Source organism: Magallana gigas, chromosome 7, assembly GCF_963853765.1.
Source record: "Magallana gigas chromosome 7, xbMagGiga1.1, whole genome shotgun sequence".
Lineage (NCBI taxonomy): Eukaryota > Metazoa > Mollusca > Bivalvia > Ostreida > Ostreidae > Magallana > Magallana gigas.
In genome coordinates, this window is record NC_088859.1 from 38,388,312 (window position 1) to 38,410,856 (window position 22,545).

At 34.4% G+C, this 22,545-nt stretch overlaps 1 protein-coding gene across 1 annotated transcript; it reads right to left on the bottom strand.

Moving 5' to 3' along the window:
• Positions 1 to 224: 224 nt before the first annotated feature.
• On the bottom strand, positions 225 to 20,333 carry LOC105347465 (R-spondin-2). The gene is made up of 5 exons (XM_011456573.4): positions 19,920 to 20,333; positions 9,755 to 9,937; positions 7,230 to 7,379; positions 3,428 to 3,613; positions 225 to 889 (listed from the first exon to the last, which is right to left on the bottom strand). Exons 1-5 carry the CDS (start codon positions 20,008 to 20,010, stop codon positions 609 to 611), a joined length of 891 nt encoding a protein of 296 aa, XP_011454875.2. The 5' UTR covers positions 20,011 to 20,333; the 3' UTR covers positions 225 to 608.
• Positions 20,334 to 22,545: the final 2,212 nt, after the last annotated feature.

The window sequence follows — 22,545 nt, forward strand, 5'->3', positions numbered from 1 at the left end:
TGCATTCTTTGGAAATACTTTTTGTCCTTGAGATGGTGTAATTCTGTATTGTGTCGACTTAGTGCACTATCTTCGTCAATCGGATAAATATCTGCAACTTGTAATGGAATTATCAGCCTGATTTACCTCTTGACTTGTTTCGGGAAATTGCAGGGTCAGGAATCTTATTTTTTAATTCTCAAGTACCTTACCTTCACCTGGCTTTTTTTTATTCCAATAAAACATTAAAGTAAAACAAATTTATTATCAAACATGTATATATACAAAACATACAAAACCCCAAAAATAATTATTTACAATGGAAAATGGTTTTGTAAATTCTTCACCATCAAAGAACTTTCTTTTTCGTGTTTTTAAAGTCATTGTCCTTCAAGTGTCAAACACTGCGAAATTATGTCACATGACTTGATTCAGCCAATAAGCTACTTTTGCACTGGTTCAGTGGTTGTCCCCCTTAGTTGTGCTCGTTAGAACACTGGAGAAGTGTGTTCGAAACATTTTCGGAAGATTCCATGTTGTCAATGATGGATGTGGTAAAATCTGAACCTGCGTAATATATAATAATAATAATTGGGACATCACTAGCCCTGCTTTGATCATTCCCTGCGCTACAGAATGCTATTAACATGAATATATACAACGTCCTTTCGGCAAAACTGCTTCCAAGCTTCTTTGTAAATCCGCAGTTTCTTTTTGCGAATATTAAGTCTAGACTTTTTACGCTTTCTAAACTTTTTGCGCTTTTTCCTTCTATCTTTGGGTCGTCGCCTCCTTTTCTTGTTTCTTTTCCTATGCCTCCTGCGTTTCTTTTTTCGTCTCTTTTTCTTGTGTTTTTGCAGACGATTTTTCTTTTTCTCGGGGATGAGATCAGAATTATTGTAAGTTAGATCTGGAAGTATAGACAGGAAGTGGGTGAGGGACTGACAGCTCACGCGCCGAACTGGAGAGAAGCACACACGAAGAAACATGCGGCAGGCTAGAATCTAAGGGAGACTACTTGACTACTTTATTGCCGACCTCTTTTCGGGGGTAAATCGGGGATCACTAGAGAAAGCGTTGAAGTAGCGCCATAGTTTGGACTATCTCGTCTACATCTAGTCTACTTTGATACTTGTTAACTGCTAAAACATCAAGGTCATTGCTAAACAGTAGTAGCATGCATGATTTTAAAGATCTTAACAACTTCTGGGTATCAATATGTCGCCGATTCCACACAGGAGTTCGATCTCATCTACATTTTAAACATTAACCTTTGTTTATAACACATATTGATTTATTAAAAGAAAAGATTGTGCTTACGAAGAACATCCACCATATTTTCAAAGTAAAATATATATAAATTTTCCATTTTTTTTTCTCTTTTCATAATAAACGTACGAGGAATCTGATTTCGAAAATGAAAGTTTTCAACAACAAAAAATAAAAATTCCAATATGAGCATGGTGTGAAAAGATCGAACGTACTGTAAATTAAAATTCCTATTCTTTAAAAGACCAATGGATATTCAAGCCATGCATGTGGAATTCATCACTGAAAGCTGTTTGAATTATTCCATACCACAGAGTAACATAACCAAGCGAAATGCAAAGCGTGTGCTACATCTGAAACATGCATCAGACCGGAGATTAATGGCCAATTGGTAAGTAATTGTTCGATCAGAACCTTCCAAGGTTCGTTAATCCGAATCTCATTTTTATCAGATGAGGGATTTATAGAAGATGAGAGCGCGCACTTGAAATTCATTCGAGGCCGAACATGCACACTTTGCGCTCAAATGACGTAACAATGTCTAGGATGCAAATTGATCGGATGTGTAATATACGTTGCAAATTGCTCTGAAATTGATTGAGGAAAAATCTACAACTCCCTGAATGGGTAACTGAAGAAAAGGATAAGCAAGATCTTAATTAGAGAGACTATTTGAAATCGTATTCAAAGATTGGCTAATCCTTAGTCTAACTCTATAAAAAGAAAAGAAAGGTGTGACTAAAGTCGTAGATTAATATACTGTAACAAGCATGCGATTTCTGGAATGCTAAGACTCAATTTTCAAATCACCGTGACCAGCTTTGAAGCATGGTATTTAGAGTGATCTAATTTTATGTTCCACTTCAAAAAACGTCTCAAAATACTTTTATCTTCATCTCTAGAACTTTATATCATAACCACCATCCGTTCTATTTTAGCAATAGACCACGCGCTGAAATTACCACGAAAGTGAAACCAAATGTCTTGTTTTCTCCTTTAACCACAGAACAATACCACTGTTATAACTTGAACAGCAACCGAGAAAAATCAAATTAAACAAATCTACACAAATATCATGCAACAAAGACTGGTCATCGGGGGAAAAGTTCATGAAATATAAAATTGGGAAAAAAATGTTGAATCCAAACGATATTGTACTTACAAGAGAACATGAGTATTCATTTGTCAAATAGTATAATTTGACTGAGAATTAATTCATAATATGACAGGAAATGACGCCCATCGTATTGTTTTTTCAGTTATTACTTATTAGTAACATGTAGAATTGAAATTCTGTCAGATCTGTGAGAAATGAAGCTCAAATTGATCATTTGGAGATAATGTTATACAGGATATTTAAAACCTCAAATTCAGTACATGCATTAACTTGTATGAAAAATTTAGGAAGAAACACACATAAAATATTTTCTTTATGAACTCGATAATGTTATCTACTATTTTGTTTTTGTATTATTACTGTTGTTTGAAATACGGAATTTTAATTTTAAAAAATTGAAACCTTTTCCTACAGAGATCTGACACAATTTTGATAACTATCTATATTATATATAATACAAATGAATAGTCAAATATACAAAATAAAATAAAAAATGTACAACATTTAACACTAGACATATACTAAATTGTTTACATTATTGGCATATCATTAATAAAATGCATTTAAACAAATTATTGGTTTGAGGATATTTTTGTATAACAACAATATACTAGTATATACATGCATTTATACACAAATGTTTGTGAATGAAATATATGTTAAAACCAGCTTCTGGATACAAATTATGAGAATGTGCTGCTAATTCATGAAACAAAATTTACTCAGATATCAATCTTTAAAATTCATACTTTTTTGTAGCGACAAAAACCTCAGAAATTGACCGGTCAGTTGTATTTGAATTACGGAAATTTCACACGAAAAGGGCATACAGGTGAATTTCTTGTAAAATATACGTTTTCTGGTAAACTGAAAAACATAACCCATTTATTTTACACACTTTCTTATTTTATTTTTGCGTAAGTGTTATTTTCACGTGAAATTCGCGTTCTCTTTTCACATGTATTTCACTTTTAAAATAATTTCTACAAGAAATACATGTGATGCCCAATTGCGCGTTCATGGAGTCATTTAATACTGAAATCAACATTATAAACCACTCACCGACACATCGCCTCATCTCCATGAGGCAACACCGAGTTTCTATCAGACTGGGGCACCGCGCCCCGTTGGGGGAGGGGCTCTCCAAGACCTCGCGGGTCCGGGTTATCATACCGTAGCGGTACCCACAGTTCTGACCGTTCCGTGTACACGGGCTCCACAGCGCCCAGGGACCGGCCATGCAGTCCACTGAAACAGGACTGATTATTAGAAAAAAGGTCAAGGTCATTTAGAGGTTATATCAAAAGTTAGAGTTTAATAAAGAATTCTAAATATATGATAATATCATTAATCAGACATTGTAAAAAAATTGAATTACATGTATACGTAATAATCTGTGATCAAATATTATATAGCTGTCGATATATTTGATGAGAAGAAGGTACAGTTCCTTTCAAAACATACTCTAATTCAAAAGTTGTTTTAATCTCATAAAAATACATATAAACCATCTTAAACACTTGTAGTTATTAAATACTAAGTTTGATATGCACTTTAATTCTACTTTTAAAAGGGGATACAATGACTTCAACAATATGTCATTTTCCTAAGATGTAGTCAAAAACGATGAAAAATGGCACATTTTCTCATAGTTTTTGAACATGCAGGAAAATGTACCGTGTTCGCTGCCGTCGCCCACAACAAAATTGATATATTTTACGTGATTTCGCATAATTAAATGAATTTCATAGTGGGCGACGGCTGCGATTTAAGTTTTCTTTCAAAAAAACTACTGAAGAATTGGTGTCCTCTGTTAAGTTTTGACGGAAAAAAATTAGTGAAAATGCACTTTTTAGCTCACCTGAGCCAAAGGCTCAAGTGAGCTTTTCTGATCACAATTTGTCCGTTGTCTGTCGTCGTTGTCGTTGTCGTTGTCGTCGGCGTCGGCGTTGTAAACTTTTCACATTTTCATCTTCTTCTCATGAACCACTGGGCAGATTTTAACCAAATTTGGCACAAAGCACCACTAGGTGAAGGGGATTCAAGTTTGTTCAAATGAAGGGCCACGCCCTCTTTAAAGGGGAGATAATTGAGAATTTTTGAAAATTTGTTGGTATTTTTCAAAAATCTTCTTCTCAAAAACTATTCGGCCTGAAAAGCTCAAACTTGTGTGGAGGCATCCTCAGGTAGTGTAGATTCAAGTTTGTTCAAATCATGGTCCCCAGGGGTAGGGAGGGGCCACAATGGGGGGGATCAAGTTTTACATAGAAATATATAGAGAAAATCTTTAAAAATCTTCTTCTAAAAAACTATCAGGCCAGAAAAGCTCAAATAAAAATGGGAGCCTCCTCAGATAGTGTAGATTCAAGTTTGTTCAAATCATGGTCCCCGGGGGTAGGGTGGGGCCACAAGAGGGGGATCAAGTTTTACATAGGAATATATAGAGAAAATCTTTAAAAATCTTCTAAAAAACTATCAGGCCAGAAAAGCTCAAATTAAAATGGAAGCATCCTCAGGTAATGTAGATTCAAGTTTGTTCAAATCATGGTCCCCGGGGGTAGGGTGGGGCCACAAGAGGGGGGTCATGTTTTACATAGGAATATATCGAATTTTTTTTTAAAAAATCTTCTTCTCAAAAACTATAAGGCCAGAAAAGCTTAAATTTGAGTGGAAGCATCCTCAGATAGTGTAGATTCAAGTTTGTTCAAATCATGGTCCCCAGGGGTAGGGTGGGGCCACAATTAGGGGATACATTTTTATACAGGAATATATAGAGAAAATCTTTAAAAACATTTCTTTTCAAAACTTTATGGCCAAGAAAGCTCAAATTGTAACCATCCTCAGATAATGTAGATTCAAGTTTGTTCAAATCATGGTCCCTGGGGGTAGGGCGGGGCCACAATGGGGGATAAATTTTTATATATAGAGAAAATCTTCTTCTCAAAACTATAAGGCCAGGAAAGCCCAAATTTAAGTGGAAGCATCCCAAGATCGTAAAGATTCAAGTTTGTTTAAATAATAGTCATGGGGTATGGTGAGGCCACAATGGGGGATGAATTTTTACATAGGAATATATAGAGAAAATCTTTAATATATTCTTTTTAAAGACTATTTGGCCAGAAAAGCCTAAACTTGTGTAGAGGCATCCTCGGATAGTGTAAATTCAAGTTTGCAAAATCACAGTCCCTAGTGATAGGGCTGGGCCGTGATGGCGGTTTGAATTTTTACATAGGAATATATAGAGAAAAATCTTTAAAAATATTCTGGGAAAGTTTTCGGTCCAAAACTCAGTACTTAGTGTGAAAGCACAGGTTATGCAGATTTAAGTTTGATGAAACCATGATTCCCTAGAGAAAAGGGGGGCCACGAAATGGAGGGGGGGGGGGTAAATTGGAATAGAGAAAAATCTTCTTACAGGTACAACAACAAAAGGGGCTTGGTATTTACCCCAAAAAAGAGGTGGATAAAAATTGGCAGATTTTCTATTTTTTTTTAGCAAGATCTACTGTACTTAGTTGTCGAGATATTTTGATACTGTAATGCTAATTTGATCAGAATTAAGGCAATTGTTGCTCAGGTGAGCGATGTGGCCCCTGGGCCTCTTGTTTGACGTTGTGATTACCCTGACGAAAGTCTAATTATGTATATATATTCAATATTTATTTAGTCTTTTGCAAATAAATCCTACGTTTCTATTTTTTGTGATATTTTTTAAAAATATTTTAAAAATAACTCTGAAACAGGGCAAAATATGACTGAAACTGTTCTTTTACGCCAGCATGCCCGCTTTTGTTATAGATAAGTTCAGAATTCTTTAATTTTCAACTTTTTATTTATCATAATGGCAAACATCAAGAAGTTACTTCTTCATTTATCTTATGTCATTTTTTCCACAAACCATTGAATCTTATTTTGATTTAATTGATTTTTTAAACCTTAATTTCTCTTAAAGTTGTTTGTCTGAGAAGCTTTTAACACCTATGTTCGATGTCCCATGCCTAGAAAGTTATTCAGGGCCAGATTTCCCGCAAACACCTTAAGCAGTGCATGACAATAAAATTCGTGAAAATTGTATAAACATACTTTAAGGTAATTTCGGCTTGGTTTGTATGGGATGGTGATGGGATTTGTATAATTAGGTGGAAGCGTTCGAATAAATCGTCACTTGGTGTATATATTCATATGTATTAAAGCGAGAACATGTGTTAGTGGAGAAATAGCCTCCCATATGCCATCAGCTATAGATAACTATCAACATTCCGTGCGTTCAGTTCTCTGTTAAAAAGTATACTTTTAGAAGATTTTATCAAAACTCTCCTATTGACAAAGAACAATGAAACGGAAGATGGGGAAATTGATTAGGTTTTAATTAGTCAGAATACAAGCCTCTACATTATGGGACGTTCTGAAATTGTTACTGTCCTTAAAAATTCTCGCCTTGATATTTATACGTAAACGTATAGTATTCTATATAGTGAAACAATTTAGCATACACATGAATCAATTTAAAATAAGAGTATTATGTTCTTAATAAAACTTATTCGTGTAATTTGATTTTCTACCAATTAATCAATTAATTTCCATTTAAAAGTGTTCTCCATATACTGGTAAGACAACATTATATTGTAAAATCTGTTGTACGATATAGTGTGTAGTGCCACGGCAGGCTAGTGTTGTGTAGTGTAATGTAGTGTAGTGTAGTATAGTATTATATAGTATAGGTGTATAGTATAGTAAAATCAGTATAGTGCAGTACATTAAAGGTATGGAATAGTATAGCGTAGTCAGCATAGCAAAAATAGCATACTATACAACTGTATGTGCTTTCTTTAATAATGGTATTTTGTTCAATAAATGAACCTACCTGTGGGTCTACAGTCTTTGGAATAGTTGGCGTAGTGCATGCCCTCCGGGCACCTGTCTATACACTGTCCCCTATAAGACAGGAAGGGCTCCCTGCATCGCGTGCAGAAACTCTGACCAAAACACGTCTCACAATTCTCGATTTGACATTCTGTAAAATGAGAGTCAACAAAGTTATTCATCTATAATTGCTAATTCATAGAAGATAGTTTAAAAGCGAAATGAGGCGTTAGCTCAGTCACACAAATCCTGATTTTATGATTGAATATTGAAAAGGGGAGCTCGAGATAAGAAGTATCTATCAAAATATGTATAAGTTGAATAAAAAAAACCCCGAACAAACAAACAAACAAAAACAAGCAAACGGACAAACATCGATTAAATACATATCAGTAATGATTAAAACAATTAAAAAGAAACATTGTATTAATTTTTTACTTTGCTGTCAATTAATAGAGCAAAAGAGAAAAAAAAGAAGCTTTATCGATAGAGATTTTAACTTTGTTTTGTAGGGAATCCCTTAGGTTGTTTTGTCAGGAATCACATTGAACATCAATGACAATGATACAATTCATAAAAGCGATTTAAAATCCCAAATTATATGTACGATATCTAAGCGCAATATTTGTTACCCCTCCCTCCAAGACAAAACTACACTGTGTAGCCCAGCATTACGCGGTGGTCAGTTTACATTTCAGGCCGTTATAAACAGGAGAGGGGAACTTGCTGAAAACAATCAACATGGCCTGTTTATACTTCCTTGATCCTTATTGCAGTCAGCGGTTGAAGAACTTATGGTTCCACATTCTCCCTTTATTTAAACTGATACAAGATCAAACGCGATGCACGCTTTCAAATATCTCATTAGCGAGAGCGAACTCCGAAACCGGGGCCGACCCACCTCATTGTAGTACGATCGTACCCTGTCACTGGGCCCGGTGTTCCCCCAGATAATTCGACTAAAAGCTTGGTAAAGTAGCTGACATGAGTGTGATAACAGTAATATTTTTCGGTAGTACAAAACTTTTTAAAATTAAGTCATGTGTTAATTTGCTTTTAAAACGATAGTGTTATTTTTTTTAATTCGAATTACGTAAACACTTTTAAAAACCAAATTATGTAAAACACTTATTTTAAGTGTGGAAGTTACGAAATATCAATAAAAAAAACTATGACAGAAAGTTCTTTGCTTATAATATTTCTGAAGGGTATTCAATTGTTGTAACTTTCAAATAATACACATTTTTTCGAAATTCAAATTAATACATTGTAAGGTATTAGTTTACGGTAAAATGAGCGTTATGAATGTAGAAACCGTAGTTTTTATAGTAAGCATATCCGATGGATAATTGGTCTTTCGAAGAAAATTACATCATTTACATCATCACGTATTTAAAAAATAAAATTAAGTGTACCTTATCCTGTTCTGTTAATAATCGAAAAGCATTTCCAACAAAAAGACACATTACATACAAGTTTGTACATCCAATGTTTTGTGACAATCTCTATGGCCCATCTTAAATTCTTCACAAATTATCTCAGCTGGATGCAGAACTCTTTCTTTTTAATAACGTGAATTTTTGATAAGGAAAATTATAAAGTTTCAAAATCGTTTAGATACCGGTATGCAGTTTTGCGAAATAAAAGTACAAAAAAACCAACACTCAGACTCTTGTACCAAAAATATTTTGCTTGTATGCTGTTTAAAAAGTTGTTGTAATTCATTTGTTCTGTGAAACATTAAATTATTGATACAATTAAGTCAAACTAGTAACATCGCTATCTCTGCAATATTGAATCCGGCAGCAGGACTTATTGTTATAGTTTGTGAATTTGTATCTCTGATAGTTTTACGTCAAATTAAATTAACAAACTGTCTTCAGCGTGTGAAATGTCTCTTTTTGAGCAGATGATGCGCTTCCCCGATCAAACGTTGTGAACCGACAGTAGATGCCTGTCAATTATCTGAACTGTTTCAGAATTCCTAGAAGTTACACCAGTTCTGTACTAATGCAGCAAACTATTTGTCAAGCTGGTGTGTGAATTAAGTAATGAGTGAAAGCAATCTAAATACTCGGATTGTGCTATAGCTCAAAGCTTTAGGTCTGTTTTACAACCCCGTGTAAGAGTAATTTGTCTACAAGGGTCTCTATGGAACTTTGTTATATTTTTAAAGGAATAAAGAATAATTTTTTGAATTTTATGAGATCATCAAATCTATCATAAAGCCCTTCGGGATTTGCTGGATTAATTCACCTGACCGTATTTGATCACCTCATAATACCCCAAAAATGATTCCTTATGCCTGTATTTATATGATTTTTAGCATTTGTAGTACAATTTAATATTAAAAAAGTCATTGATGAAATGTATCGGGTCATACATTACAAAATCGATTGGCAGTGTTATCATAGACAAAGACAATGGGAGAAAATGTATATATATGTACAATCGTCGACACTCTCGACCAGTTTTGCAGCGTATGCGAGACTGGCAGTGAGTTTCCGTTAAAGGGTATAGACTCACTATAACAAATACTGTAGTTATGACGTCTGACGCCGTAATAACCGGTTGGACAGCTGTGTGTACAGATGCCTTGTTGGCGCATACCGGACCGCGCAAGGAACAGGAAGAGGTTGGGTTGACACGTGATGCATCCGTTAATGGCAGAGCAAGAAGTGCAACCGGGTGGGCAAAGCTGTCGATATGCTGAAAAAGAGGAAATCATAGTTAACTTGAAGGAATCCTAATAATTACTGGAATCTAACGTAATTATCAAAAAACATACCACGATAGATTCCGGGCATACTCGACAAGATATGCGATATGCGTGCCAATTATATAACGTAATCTATGTTACAATTGAACCGGTGACACTTGTTGTAATTAAAAAGCATAGCACTCACAACTTGCCAATGAACTTGCATCTTCTTAACACTTGTGTCTAAAAGAAAATCTCGTGTTTTAAAGCAACATTTCCCATTTCCGTTCATGTAGTTCTGTAATTAATGGAGAATGCTATAAGATTACCTACAATAAAATAATGAATACGCTTTTTGATCTTTGTTTTGTTTCACTTAAAAAGAGGATGATGATAGGACGTTGTTCTTTGCTTTTTCATTATTTATTTTTTGCTCCGCACATCTGCTGCAAGACAATCTTGCAGTCTACCGACTAGGCTTATAATTAAATTTTTGTGAGGAATCCAAACAATGCAGTTCCGATGTCCCTAGATTTGGGTAACAATAGAATAAATTAATCTGCCAAAGACCCAATGCTTAGCTAAAATTTAGACTGTACGTTCCAATAACTTTTCAAGCTTTAAAGTGATTCGCACCCTCATCATCTGAGCGCTTGCCAGATTGAACAAGGAAGGGAATCTTCTATCAATAGAAGCTCGTTATCTTGGTGAAATGTCTTGATTTTATTAGGCGCTGTAACAACATGTCTCTCAGCGTTTACATAGAACTACTTTGTATATTGCAAAAGCTTAGAGCCTGTTGTTTGACGCCCTGACATAACCCGCACAGAGAGAGAGCAATGAAAATCGCTGTAGCGCGCCAATATCGCATCCTTAACGTGGTTTCTTTTGTTGCTCGCTGTTAAATAGATCGTACACGCAATGATAATATTTTATTGAAAATAATAAATGATATTGATATATTTTCGCCCCCCCCCCCATTTTTGCGTTATAATTCATATAATGCAACAAATATTGAATAAGCATTGGTAGTGTTTAAATGAACTTTAAATGCTTTTTTACCGTATCATTCACAAAATGCATAGTGGTATATACATGTACATGTATTTTATGTGCATTAAGTCGTGTATATTCACGGTAGGCTATATATGTTGAAATGACTATTAAGGCTCTCCCCAAATTAAAATGCAATAATCGGCAACATGGCTTTCCCATTTAGCTTATTTATTTACAGATAAAAATAAGAAGCCCCTCAAACATATCCACTGCCTTAATTTTACTTCGAATGCACCATAATTGTATTATTTATTTAACATATTCTTCTCCAATTGAATAAAAGTAAAAAATAAAAAAGGTCAAGGTTATTTCTGTGGGTTCGAGGTGGTCTCATTAACTACATTATTTTTCCTTTGAAGAAAGTAAACCAACGGAGGAGAGCGGCGAGTAACGCTTACTATGGAAGCGCCGTTACTTTAGTGTGATCACACAAAGGACCATTGATCTGGATACAGACGGGGGTCGCGGATTCAAAGGGGGCACCTGTTGGACACAGACCAAAGGGCCCCCGTAAAACTCGGCGTCACGAACAGAAAAAGCTGATGTCATATTTCCATCATAAAACTGCAACATGGCTTCAAGATAGTTATATGAGTTTGTTTAAAAGGTTGCAACTAAGTTAACAGATTTTGCAGTGATGAGCAAAGTCATAGTCATCAAAATACATCAAGCACCTATCCTCTCTCTCCCAAAATAGTGTCTACATATCCTGCTTTGCTTTGGCTACTTTGTGTTCTTGGTTTTAAAGCTTCTTTGTTATGTTTCAAAACTTATTTTACTAGTATTTTATAAGACTTTCCTCCTTTTTATTTACTCAGATAAAAAAGTTTATTAGAAAAACCATTCCAAGGGAAAACATAAACTATTTATAAAAGAGTAACAATACAAGTGTTCGATGGGGTTAAGAAAATAAAGATGTCCAATTTCAATAAAATTTCAATTTATTTTGTAGATTTGTATGAAATAAAAAAGAAGGATGATGACAAATACTGACGTTGATTTTTTAAAAATGCCAGATATCTTGGAATGTAAAGTAACGTATTTCAAGTTGGACAACAGAGACATCTTTTGAGAACTGAACATGTTTGTTTTTGTAATCGATTGATTACGCATTAAAACGAACACTTCATTCCGATTTGATTAATCTATAGAATTATTCAAACAATAAAATGCTTCCTTTGATGGCTAATACATTTAATACAGGAATGACGAAATGGGCACTTGTATCTCTTTGAATTCATAGAAAATAAGTGAAAGTATCATTAACCAGTATGTTAAATAGATTGGAGAGCCAGTGCAATTTGACCTTGACACGTCTCCATATCTGGTCAGTGGCTTGTTGACTTTTTCCAGTTTTTAATAAGTCCATCCATTTATATAGCCTATCCAGTAACATTATGAACTTTAGAAAAAGAGAAAAAAAAACTTAACTCAATGAAATTCTAAAGTATTGAGGATAAAAATTTATCAAACAGAGGATAATGTGCTCAGTTTGTTTCATGATAAGAACTCTTCTTATAAAATGGTTACATCATTTTTCAGTAAAAACAACTGAAATTTTTAACTACGATGCTCACTTTTTCTGATATAAACTCAAATCAACCTTGAGCATCAAAAGATGAAATTTAAAAACCAAACACTTGAATATTGAGAATGACGAGAGATATGGATGAAGCCAGGAACATACATGCAGTGGGTGCGCCTCACTGCATAACAAAAAGTCTGCTAAATCAGCAGATCAGCCGCCAATTTCGACTTTTTTCTATTAACTTTCAATTTCATTACCGTGTGTGTATTGGAGGTAGACGCTGACATGCCCAATAAACGTTCACAATTGATAACCTCTGAACCCTTCCGTATATGCAAAGGTTTTTCTCTCATTAGGATCAGCTCCAATTGCTCTCTCGAAAATCAGCAAATTGCTGTTGATTAAATGTATTCTGATACGACTCCCTATATCACTTTATCTCGGGATAATTTGCCTAACCTGCACACAAGGAAAGAGAGACAGACGGAAAGATAGAGAGAGTGAAGAAATTATATTCAACGTTTTGTCTGTTGCTTTCTCCATGTTTCTTTTTTGCCCATCAGCAAACAGATGACTTGGCAAGATATGTCGCTTTCTAGTTTTGAGGTGTCGTAAAAATGGATGTTCAAAATCCAATGTCTTTACCCACTGGACCTTAGCCCTGTATAACACTAGTTATACAGATAAATAAATGAAAACATATATCTTAGTGAATATGACATTATTGCTATACTGGTGTATGCATACACGTAGTTAGAAGCTATGATGCGCTAGCCCAAAACGCATAATGGAAATGATCATAGCGTTTTGTTCATTGAAAAACAATGCTTATTTCATCCGAACAGTCAATGGGCAATATAAAAATATCCAAGACAACACTATTTTTTAATTATATTGAACGCTATGCATTGATTAAAACAAGAATGTTTAATAAATTAGGAAACTAATTGAAGGTGGGGGTCATAATTGTTGTTTGTGGTTTACAGTTTAAAAAAAAGTTTAATTTTAGAAATGTTATCTGCAGTTGGCCACCAATTTAAGCGTCATATCTCCTGTAATTGCTAGGAGAAGATTAGAAATGAAGCAATTATAGAATTGGAATCCCGGTGTGGTCTTCATTCACATAAGGTGTGGGTACGGGAAACTCAATATTTATGTCCATTTTATTGGGTTATTGCAGAACAATTGTAGACTTTATTATAACTTATAGATATTGCGTCATTAAACACGTGTGTGAAAAAAACCCAAATAGATGTTGAGTCGTTATGTTTGAGATAAGACACAGTTTTGATACTTATCACTAAATTCAAAACGTCGAAATACTCGCTTATCAGAGAAGTTCTTTTTTCAAACTTAACAAAAATAAACCTTTATACATTTATGAAAATAACTTGTGTTCCTATTTTTATCTCGATGACAAAAAACCAAGGAAACTCGGTATGATACTTCATCAAAATATTTAACAATCAAAAAATAAATAAATACTTGTAATCGAAACACACGGCGTGTGTAATAAAATGAAAAGTTCTACGACTCCCTGATTTAAAGCAAAAAGGACACTTTTTAATAAACCTATTATTCGGAGGTGCGGAGCACAGGGGCCAAGCCCGTTTTAACATTAATTTCAATGTAACCATCTTTATTTATGGTTACATTGAAATTAATGTAAAACGGGCTTGGCCCCTGTGGTGCGGAGTTTACTTTCTGCAGCATTTCGACTTATTCTAAGACAATTTGATAATCTGTTTAATTTCCCGTGCAGAGCGTTACGACTGGATTCATCCGAGGAGCACTTGTTGAAGCTTCAGAGACAAACAGCATCTTACTCTGCCAAAATACAGCTTGTTGACAAAGTCGGCTTACATCTATTGCATCACAGCTCCTATGTAACATGCATCAACAAAACTTTCCTTGGGTGTCGAGAACACGTTTTTAAATACTAATTAATTAAGATTCGTCGCAAGAAAGGGGTAGGGGGCAAATTGGTATAAAGATAAACATATAGTCCTGAATTTGACTAATCACGAACCACAAAATTGGCTTTAAAAACTCGGTATTAATTTTAGTGCAATCAAGGTATAATCTTCAAACTCTTAGTTTTAGTAACGAACCTCTTTGGTTCATGAATAGACCACCAAAACTCTACGGCTCCGGAAATGTAATTGATGAAAGTGGAAAAGTTATGGATTGTTCCCTCGTTAATTTAATTCGATATGATTGGGTAGAGAACCACCAGAAATAGATCCTTTATTTTCCTCTCAATAAACTACTGTACTCGATCAAATGAGGCTACAAACAATTAAAGTATCTTTTTCCATTAGAATATAGATGACGGAATCTTTTACTATCATCACCGCGTACAGATAATATGGAAATCGCCCAAGCTCATTCAAAACATCAGAGGCTGGAAAGGAGGAACAGAGAGGGTGATATTTGACACAAACACCAGTGGAATCCCAGCTCTCTTTGATGTGTACGTCTAGACAAAATCTGCCAACTAAAACTAACATTGTGTCACTTATCAAATGTCTGTGCGTACACGTGTATGTGTGTGTTCAGTATGAAATCTCTTAAAACAAATGGGTATGCTACGACTGATCTCGCTAGAAGAGTTCGGTTCGACATACCTCTCCCCTCGACCATACCATTCTTCTATCGGCATTCAAGAGTCTTTCACATTTGTAATTATGTGTGTCAAACGTAATTCACGGAGATGCTGATTACTCGCCGTGTGTATCGGGAAGACGGCTCGAACACGGCTCAGGTGCATCGCGTCTCTGTCTGTTTCTTATTCATGAACAAATTTAGTTGAGGAGGCTGCTCAACGTCTATACCTTAAAACTTTCGATATGAGTTTAGGTGTAAACTTTATTAATTATTTAGTTAAGAAAAAATACAGATATTTAAAGTTTAAAATTTGAACATTTACCTTTATTTTCATATGGAGGTCTTCGATTCAAAGAGATAAATATAGCCTAAAAATGGCCACGGCCACCTGGCCTTTTAATCGTTTTTAAAATAGAAATGTTTAAGAATACATATGTATTCGGTTAAAAAATCGAGTTAAGCATCAATCTTCAAAAATGGTACTTCAAATTATGAGTTTTCTAGTGGCAATTATACCAAATAATCATTTGAAGAGTGCTTTATCAATATTGGTGGTTAGGGCCCGGATGGTTGTATTAAAGAAGACGAGGCTTAATGGAAGTTAACCATAACCGTATTACTATAGCATTAAATAGGATTTAATCTGAAATTATTTCTTTACTCTTGTTTCTGTTTCCTTTTTTTTCAGATAACATCATTACATGTCAAACAAGTATCGTTGTCATTTAAATAATTGATGGGATAGATTTATTGATTGGTTTATTGATTTGCTTATCGATTGATTGATTAATTGATTGGTCAATTCTTTGACATGAAAGGGACTAGTATATGTTATTGTACATAGTTGAATTTCCCTCCGTCAAACATTTTGTTCTCAAGAATCATTCATTTACTATTTTTCTTTAAATATATGAGGTTATTATATATATATATATATATATATATATATATATATATATATATATATATATATATATATATATATATATATATATATATATATATAAAATTATCATATACGTATACATGTATTTATATTTATTCACAGAATACAGATCTGAGCGATTATTTACATTGATGGGTTGTTTGGGTTTTTTGTTTTTCTTTTTTTTATAATCCGTTTAAAAGAAGATACAGAGGAATATCACAAATTGATTGTAAAATTTCAGATAGGAGAAATAGACATTATTCTTTTTTGTTTAAGATTCTTTTTCTATGAACAGAATGTAATTATTGGGTTTGCATTGCGCACATTGCTTTGATATACATCCTATGATGTGCGATCAAATTTAGTTATTAATTATAAGTATATCTATCAATCTATTTTAGTCTTAATTTAATCGCTGTTATTATATTATACTAATGTATAGAGAATTTCTTAACAAATTTGGGATTTTAGAAGTTTTCTAGAATTTCTTGGTTATATTTTTTAGATAAAGCCCAATGGAGATTCATTCAGTACAAATCTGAATCAACGGGACTTGTATGTGTCAGAAACGTCTGGAATTGTCAATTACGGTCGCCTAATAAAAAACGACATGAGCCGCAAGTGTCAATAACTTGTTTTAACTGCTCACGGTTTCGAGCGATAGCATCATTTTTTCTAATAAACCCATTTACTGATATTTTCTTAGCTATCATTATTGTATGATGCTGAGTGAAACCTTAATACGTAAAAGCACCATTCCTTATTCTGTCACCAAAAAACCCAGGAATAGCATGTTCGTGTGGGTTCTTGCTACATGCACAAGTCGCAGTATGCGCGTGACACATTGCTTTAGAAGTGTAAAAAGATGTTTTCAAATTAATTGATGGTGAGGTACTATGGTGACTCAGATGACAGAAAAATAACTTGCATCATTTATTGATATTTCCAAGATAAAAATACTCCAGAATAGAAAATTTCTACGTCTCCAATATATATAATTTGAAAACAGACATTTAAAACATGTACACTATTATATGAATTTAGGGTATATGTTTTATGTTTCCGGGGGAACTCCCGATCTAAGTGATTTTGTTTCTTCATTTTTTTAATTTATTTTAACAATATGTAAAAATGAAGGAATCACGAAAACGTGATTCAAAAATACAGTTATCGCGGTATCTTGAAAAACTGTTTCTATTTTTTTTTTCTTTACCAAAAATTAGTTGATTTCCCGCATTTAATAATGTTATATTTACAAGAAATCTCTGCGTGTAACTTACCACAAACTAAAATCAAAACTGAGAGGACTAGGAAAAAATAACCTCAAAAAATGAGGATAATCGTTTAATCCAACCAACAAATGGATTTGCTCTCAAAGAAATATAATTGGCCTATGTCGGGAATCAGATGGTATAGAGATATTTTTCTCTGAAGTTTTTTATTAAGGCGAGTAATCTCTGCAGGTGTGCCGTGAGAGTGGGCAAAAAGTTACTAATTTCTGGCATATTTCTCTGTTACGACCACAATGGAGATCTAGGAATGCTGATACATGTGTACATGTATACTGAACGACAAAATGAAGGAAAGTAACGCCATTTTACTATTTATATGCCTATGTTTTAGTAGACTTAAACCAGTTCAAAGAAATTGATTAAAAAAACTGTCATTGTGTTAAGGAATAAAAAGTGTGGACGACTTTGGGAGATTATGAAAAACTGTAACATAAAGAATATTAAGAAGCAAAGAAATATCAAAGAAAAGAGGTCTTGTGGTAGTCTGGAAAAATTGTCCTGTAAAAATTTCCAAAGTGTTATTTGTCTTTATATAGATAAAATATATCACAAAATGATAGCAATTTTTCCCGATGAGGCGAAATCAATATGATTTAATTTTCGATTTCAACACTCTAAAGTGAACATTTCTTTAAACGTACCCAAGAAGGGTTCTTTTTTAAATCGAAACTCGCATAACTATTACCTTCGCTACTAGTAATTAATACATTACATTTCTTGGCCAAATTATTTAAACAATCTGTAACTTTTTTATATATATGATACGTTATATACACCTGACCAAATCAATAAAAATAATCTTTTGTATAGACCAAGCTATATTCACACTGTCCCATTTTAAAATTGGTTCAGATCAAGTGATTAAAATCTAAATATGTTTTTCAAGTCAAAGAAAATAAGGGCCACCATGAGAGAAAGAATGCATGGACCGAGTATAGACAAACAGATTGTCCTCTTTACGAGGATTAAAGTCCCAAGGAAAAGACGAAGACAGAATCAGAAAAGAATTAGAGAAAATGCCCCTAAGATGTTTAGGTTTGTTTCAATGGTAAACCAAATTGAATCATTTACTCTGGTTTTTAAAATCCGTGTAATGGGCAATGAAATAGGAAAATCTTCATACAAGCTTCGTTATTATTATTTTGTCAAAGATTTGGTAATGAATTCCTTTTTCTTCTGTTCTTCCTAGGGGATACTGCTCAACACTGCCTATGCTGACATACATTTGAACTTTAATATATACAGCGTTTATTATCCCCTATAGCGTCTAGAAAATATGTATGAAGTTCATGACCACAAACTTGTGCAGGGGAAAAGTATGTAAAAGCTCATTTTCACATGATGCTCAACACTTTTAATGAGCAATTTTGTCCTTTCACTTTAAAAAAAAATTCTAATTCATTTTTTTTTTGAGATTATTGCGTGAACTGGTGATTTTTAAAGAGGGGGTGTTTTGTACCAAAATCAACGCGTTGGCCTGTACAGTCGGAAATTCCCTGGGAGATCTTTTTGGAAAGGAAGTTCGAAACCGATGCAACTGATATAAATACCTTTGATAAGATTTCGACTCAAAGCCTATAATAGTGCTCCGTTAGAGCGCTAACATTGGACAACGTGTACATTAGCTCAAGCCATGTGCATTGAAATAAAGTCGGATTAATAGATACAACTTGCTATTAGAGACATCAAATAGCAGAAGGGAGTGAACACGAATTAATTAGAAACATGGCAATATACAGGGGGTCAGCTTTCTAGGTTTTTTTTTTGGTTGGTGTACATATGTACACGATAGATTTTACATGAAAGGTCTGAGCATAGCGCGTCACAACCGCGTGAATTTCTTGACAGGCTGATGTGTACGGATATGTACCCTATAATTCTCTGCAATAAACAACAAGCCTTGAATATAAAAGATAATTCCCTAAGTTTGGGGTCTAGATCTTTTCCCTGTAAATTTCCTTCCGATTGATGTGTAATTAACAAAGTTATCACGTGTTGGAAACAAGTTTGGATTTGCAGGTTTGGATCTTTGGGTAAATAGACTATTCACTTTTGCAGAACCGCCTTTACCCGCAAATTGCCACGTTTGAAGGGTGTTAATTAATACCACTTCTATAGTGCAAGGTTTGGGTTTCCATCTAGACAGCATAATTACATCTCTATCTATCTCGCAGCTCAAATTATTCTTTCTGCTTAAAATTCCACCGCTGTCCCTGTCTTTGTTCGGAGTACAAAGGTTTGGAGTTAAAGATGACTAATTTTTGCTATGTGAACAATAACAATAATTCGCAAACTCTCCAATTTTTCTTCAACCAACACAAACAAATCGCTTTATCCGCTTTAAAAAAACAGACCCCATGTTCTGATATTTTTGAAACATAAGTAGGAATTTAGTTTTTTTTATCACGCAAAGTACGTAAAAAATATATTTCACAAATATATATATATATCAAGGGGGGACGTATTTTCGTCAAGAGTGCAATTTTCCCCTGCTATTCTACGAGGAGGTGTAGAGAAAATATCTTGTTGCATATGTTACATTAGAAAAAGGCCTTGATGCAAAAGCTAGTTAAACTCACATCGCATTTGTCGATTCTCCATCCGCGCTCTTCCAACATGCAGATCCGTTGCTACACAGAACAGAAAAAGCACCAGTCGCACACAACTCATCCTACATTATTTAGGTGGAAAGTGAAATCCAACATTGATATTATATTAATCCAAACAATTTGGAATCAGAAATATACACAATCGTTTCACGCTGTAATAACCATTTAGAAACACGTGTTCGGGAGATATAAGATTTTGATGTCAACCCATGGCTACAGATGTTCCGATTTTTCTCAAGAATATTCCGAGAAAACAACCCAATTCCTCATAGTATATTCTGAATCTGATTCCAAACACTAAAGAATATTTGAGGGTATTACAGTATTGTACCTATTCTCTGAGTTTCCAACTTTTGGCACCTGAAAACTATAGCTGTCGGTCATATAGAAAACCCCGCCCCCTGCCGCTACCGCGTGATTTGGTGCATAAATGTTTAAAAAGATGCATATTTAATCTGAACAAGGATAAATTTTACTTCGCTAATTATAATTCTCATAAAGTAAATCATGTAAGATGGCTTAGCCTGAGAATTCAATTTAGGGTTTTTTTTTAGCACTGATATTCTAAAAATTCATATTAAACGATGAAGAGACTTTGCCACTGATGAACACAAAAGCGGAAAGAAAATAATATTGCTCAAATCGAGTGGTTCTTTAGTTCTTTGCTCAAAAAATGAACTTAATCTTCTCTCTTTTTCGTTTGATTTCTCAAATTGATTCATTTTAGAATTTGAAGGCATCAATAAAAATGCCCTCCATAGCGTCTGTCTTTGAATCTATTCATTCTAAGGAGGTCGAGCCCATTTGAGGCCCATCCAAGAGGAGAAATTGACACACCCCCAAGGAAAATAAAGATGCATTCCGATAAAATTATAACATGCAAATCGGTATTATTTTTATGACTGAGACACAGAGGTCAGGCCAGAAAAGGAAAGAGATCATATCATTTTAAAAGGGAGGCATTTAGCTGGCTATCTTACACGACTGTTGCCTTTTAAATGTACCCCACAATGATTTTAAATAAATCCTCATATATTCAATCAAGTAATTACAAACAGAGAAGATTTTAAACTTTGGAAACTTTCAATGGTCCGCGGTCCAATTTACATCGTTTTCTTATTTTTGACAAATACTCTAAAATTGACACAATACCAGCCCACTTACACCAAAACGTTGTTCGCTTGCTAATTTTCAGTACCATTATTCAACCTACAAAAAACGGGTCTTCGCATTATTCGACGATTATTTATGCTTAACAATAAGTGACAATGCGAGCAAATCTGCAATCTAATGTGCACAGTGTTTGGACATTTAATAATCTATTTCAAAATACAAATTTATGAATAATCAAATATGAAATGAAAATCAGATATCTCCACTCCACACCTCGTTATATTGCGGCATGCTCGCTTCGTCCTTGCCGCCAGGTGTCCGATGTAATTAAAAAACATCTTAATTAGCGCTTACAAGACTGTACTTTCATTTCAAAGGCCTGGGAACGGCATTCATGGTGTCATATTTCAATTAACCAAAACATGAACCAACAACAAGCTGGAGCTTTCAACATCAAGACTGTGGTTATTGCACGAAGTAGCATTAATTACAATCTGCGGGGGAAAACGTGATCGAATTCCGAGAAGTTACAGTTTTTAGGGATCCGATAAGTCCTATTTCCGCGTTTAAAATTATCGTAAACTGAGCTACAACTTGTATTTTTGCTCCGGGATATCTCCTACACACAGTCTTTGGCGACACTATATACCGGTAACCTTTGTCGACTCTCGGTACTCATTGTCTTCGGCTGCAAAATGTTCCCATCCTGTGTATAATATAGCTCAACTGTTTGGATTAGAGTTTTACTATATCTTTAATTTAAATCAGTATGTTGATTAAAAGACAAAATTAATTTCTACGCATATTGTCATGATTCAGGAAACACAGTGAGGGAATTAACGGTAAAATTGCATTCTTTGACGAACCATTTTATAAAATGTGCAAATGTTCGTGGCACATGTTGTCGCCAGCGTCAATGTTGGTTCATTTTGTAGCTTACTCTTCATCTCATCCCATCGCAGGCGACCGATGGGCGGAGATATGCGATATACAATGTATCAACGCCTGTTGATATCTACGACATATGATGTCTCCGGCGACATTTGTGATATGAGATATGTCTCCGGCGATATACAAATGGACGAGTCGAAAGTATCGCAAATTGTTGTCCATTTGTACATGTATGTCGCCGGAGACATACCGCATACTGTGGAATCATTGTAATACGAGGTGGCTCAATTTTTCTTGGGTAGCCCTCACCCAAGAATTTACACCCTCCACAAAAAACAATTATAAAAGATAAAGTTTTCCTATTAAAACTGAAAACCTACGCATCCACGAAAATGCATCCCCACGAATAAGCAAAAATCCCACAATTCATGAAGATTGGCCCCTCGAAAGAAAATTATTCCACAGTATTATCGTCCATTTGTATGTCCCCGGCGACATAATATGAACAACAATGTGCGATATGTCCCTGGCGACATACAAATGGACAATATGCGATTTGTTTCCGGCGACATACACGTGCAAATGTGTAACA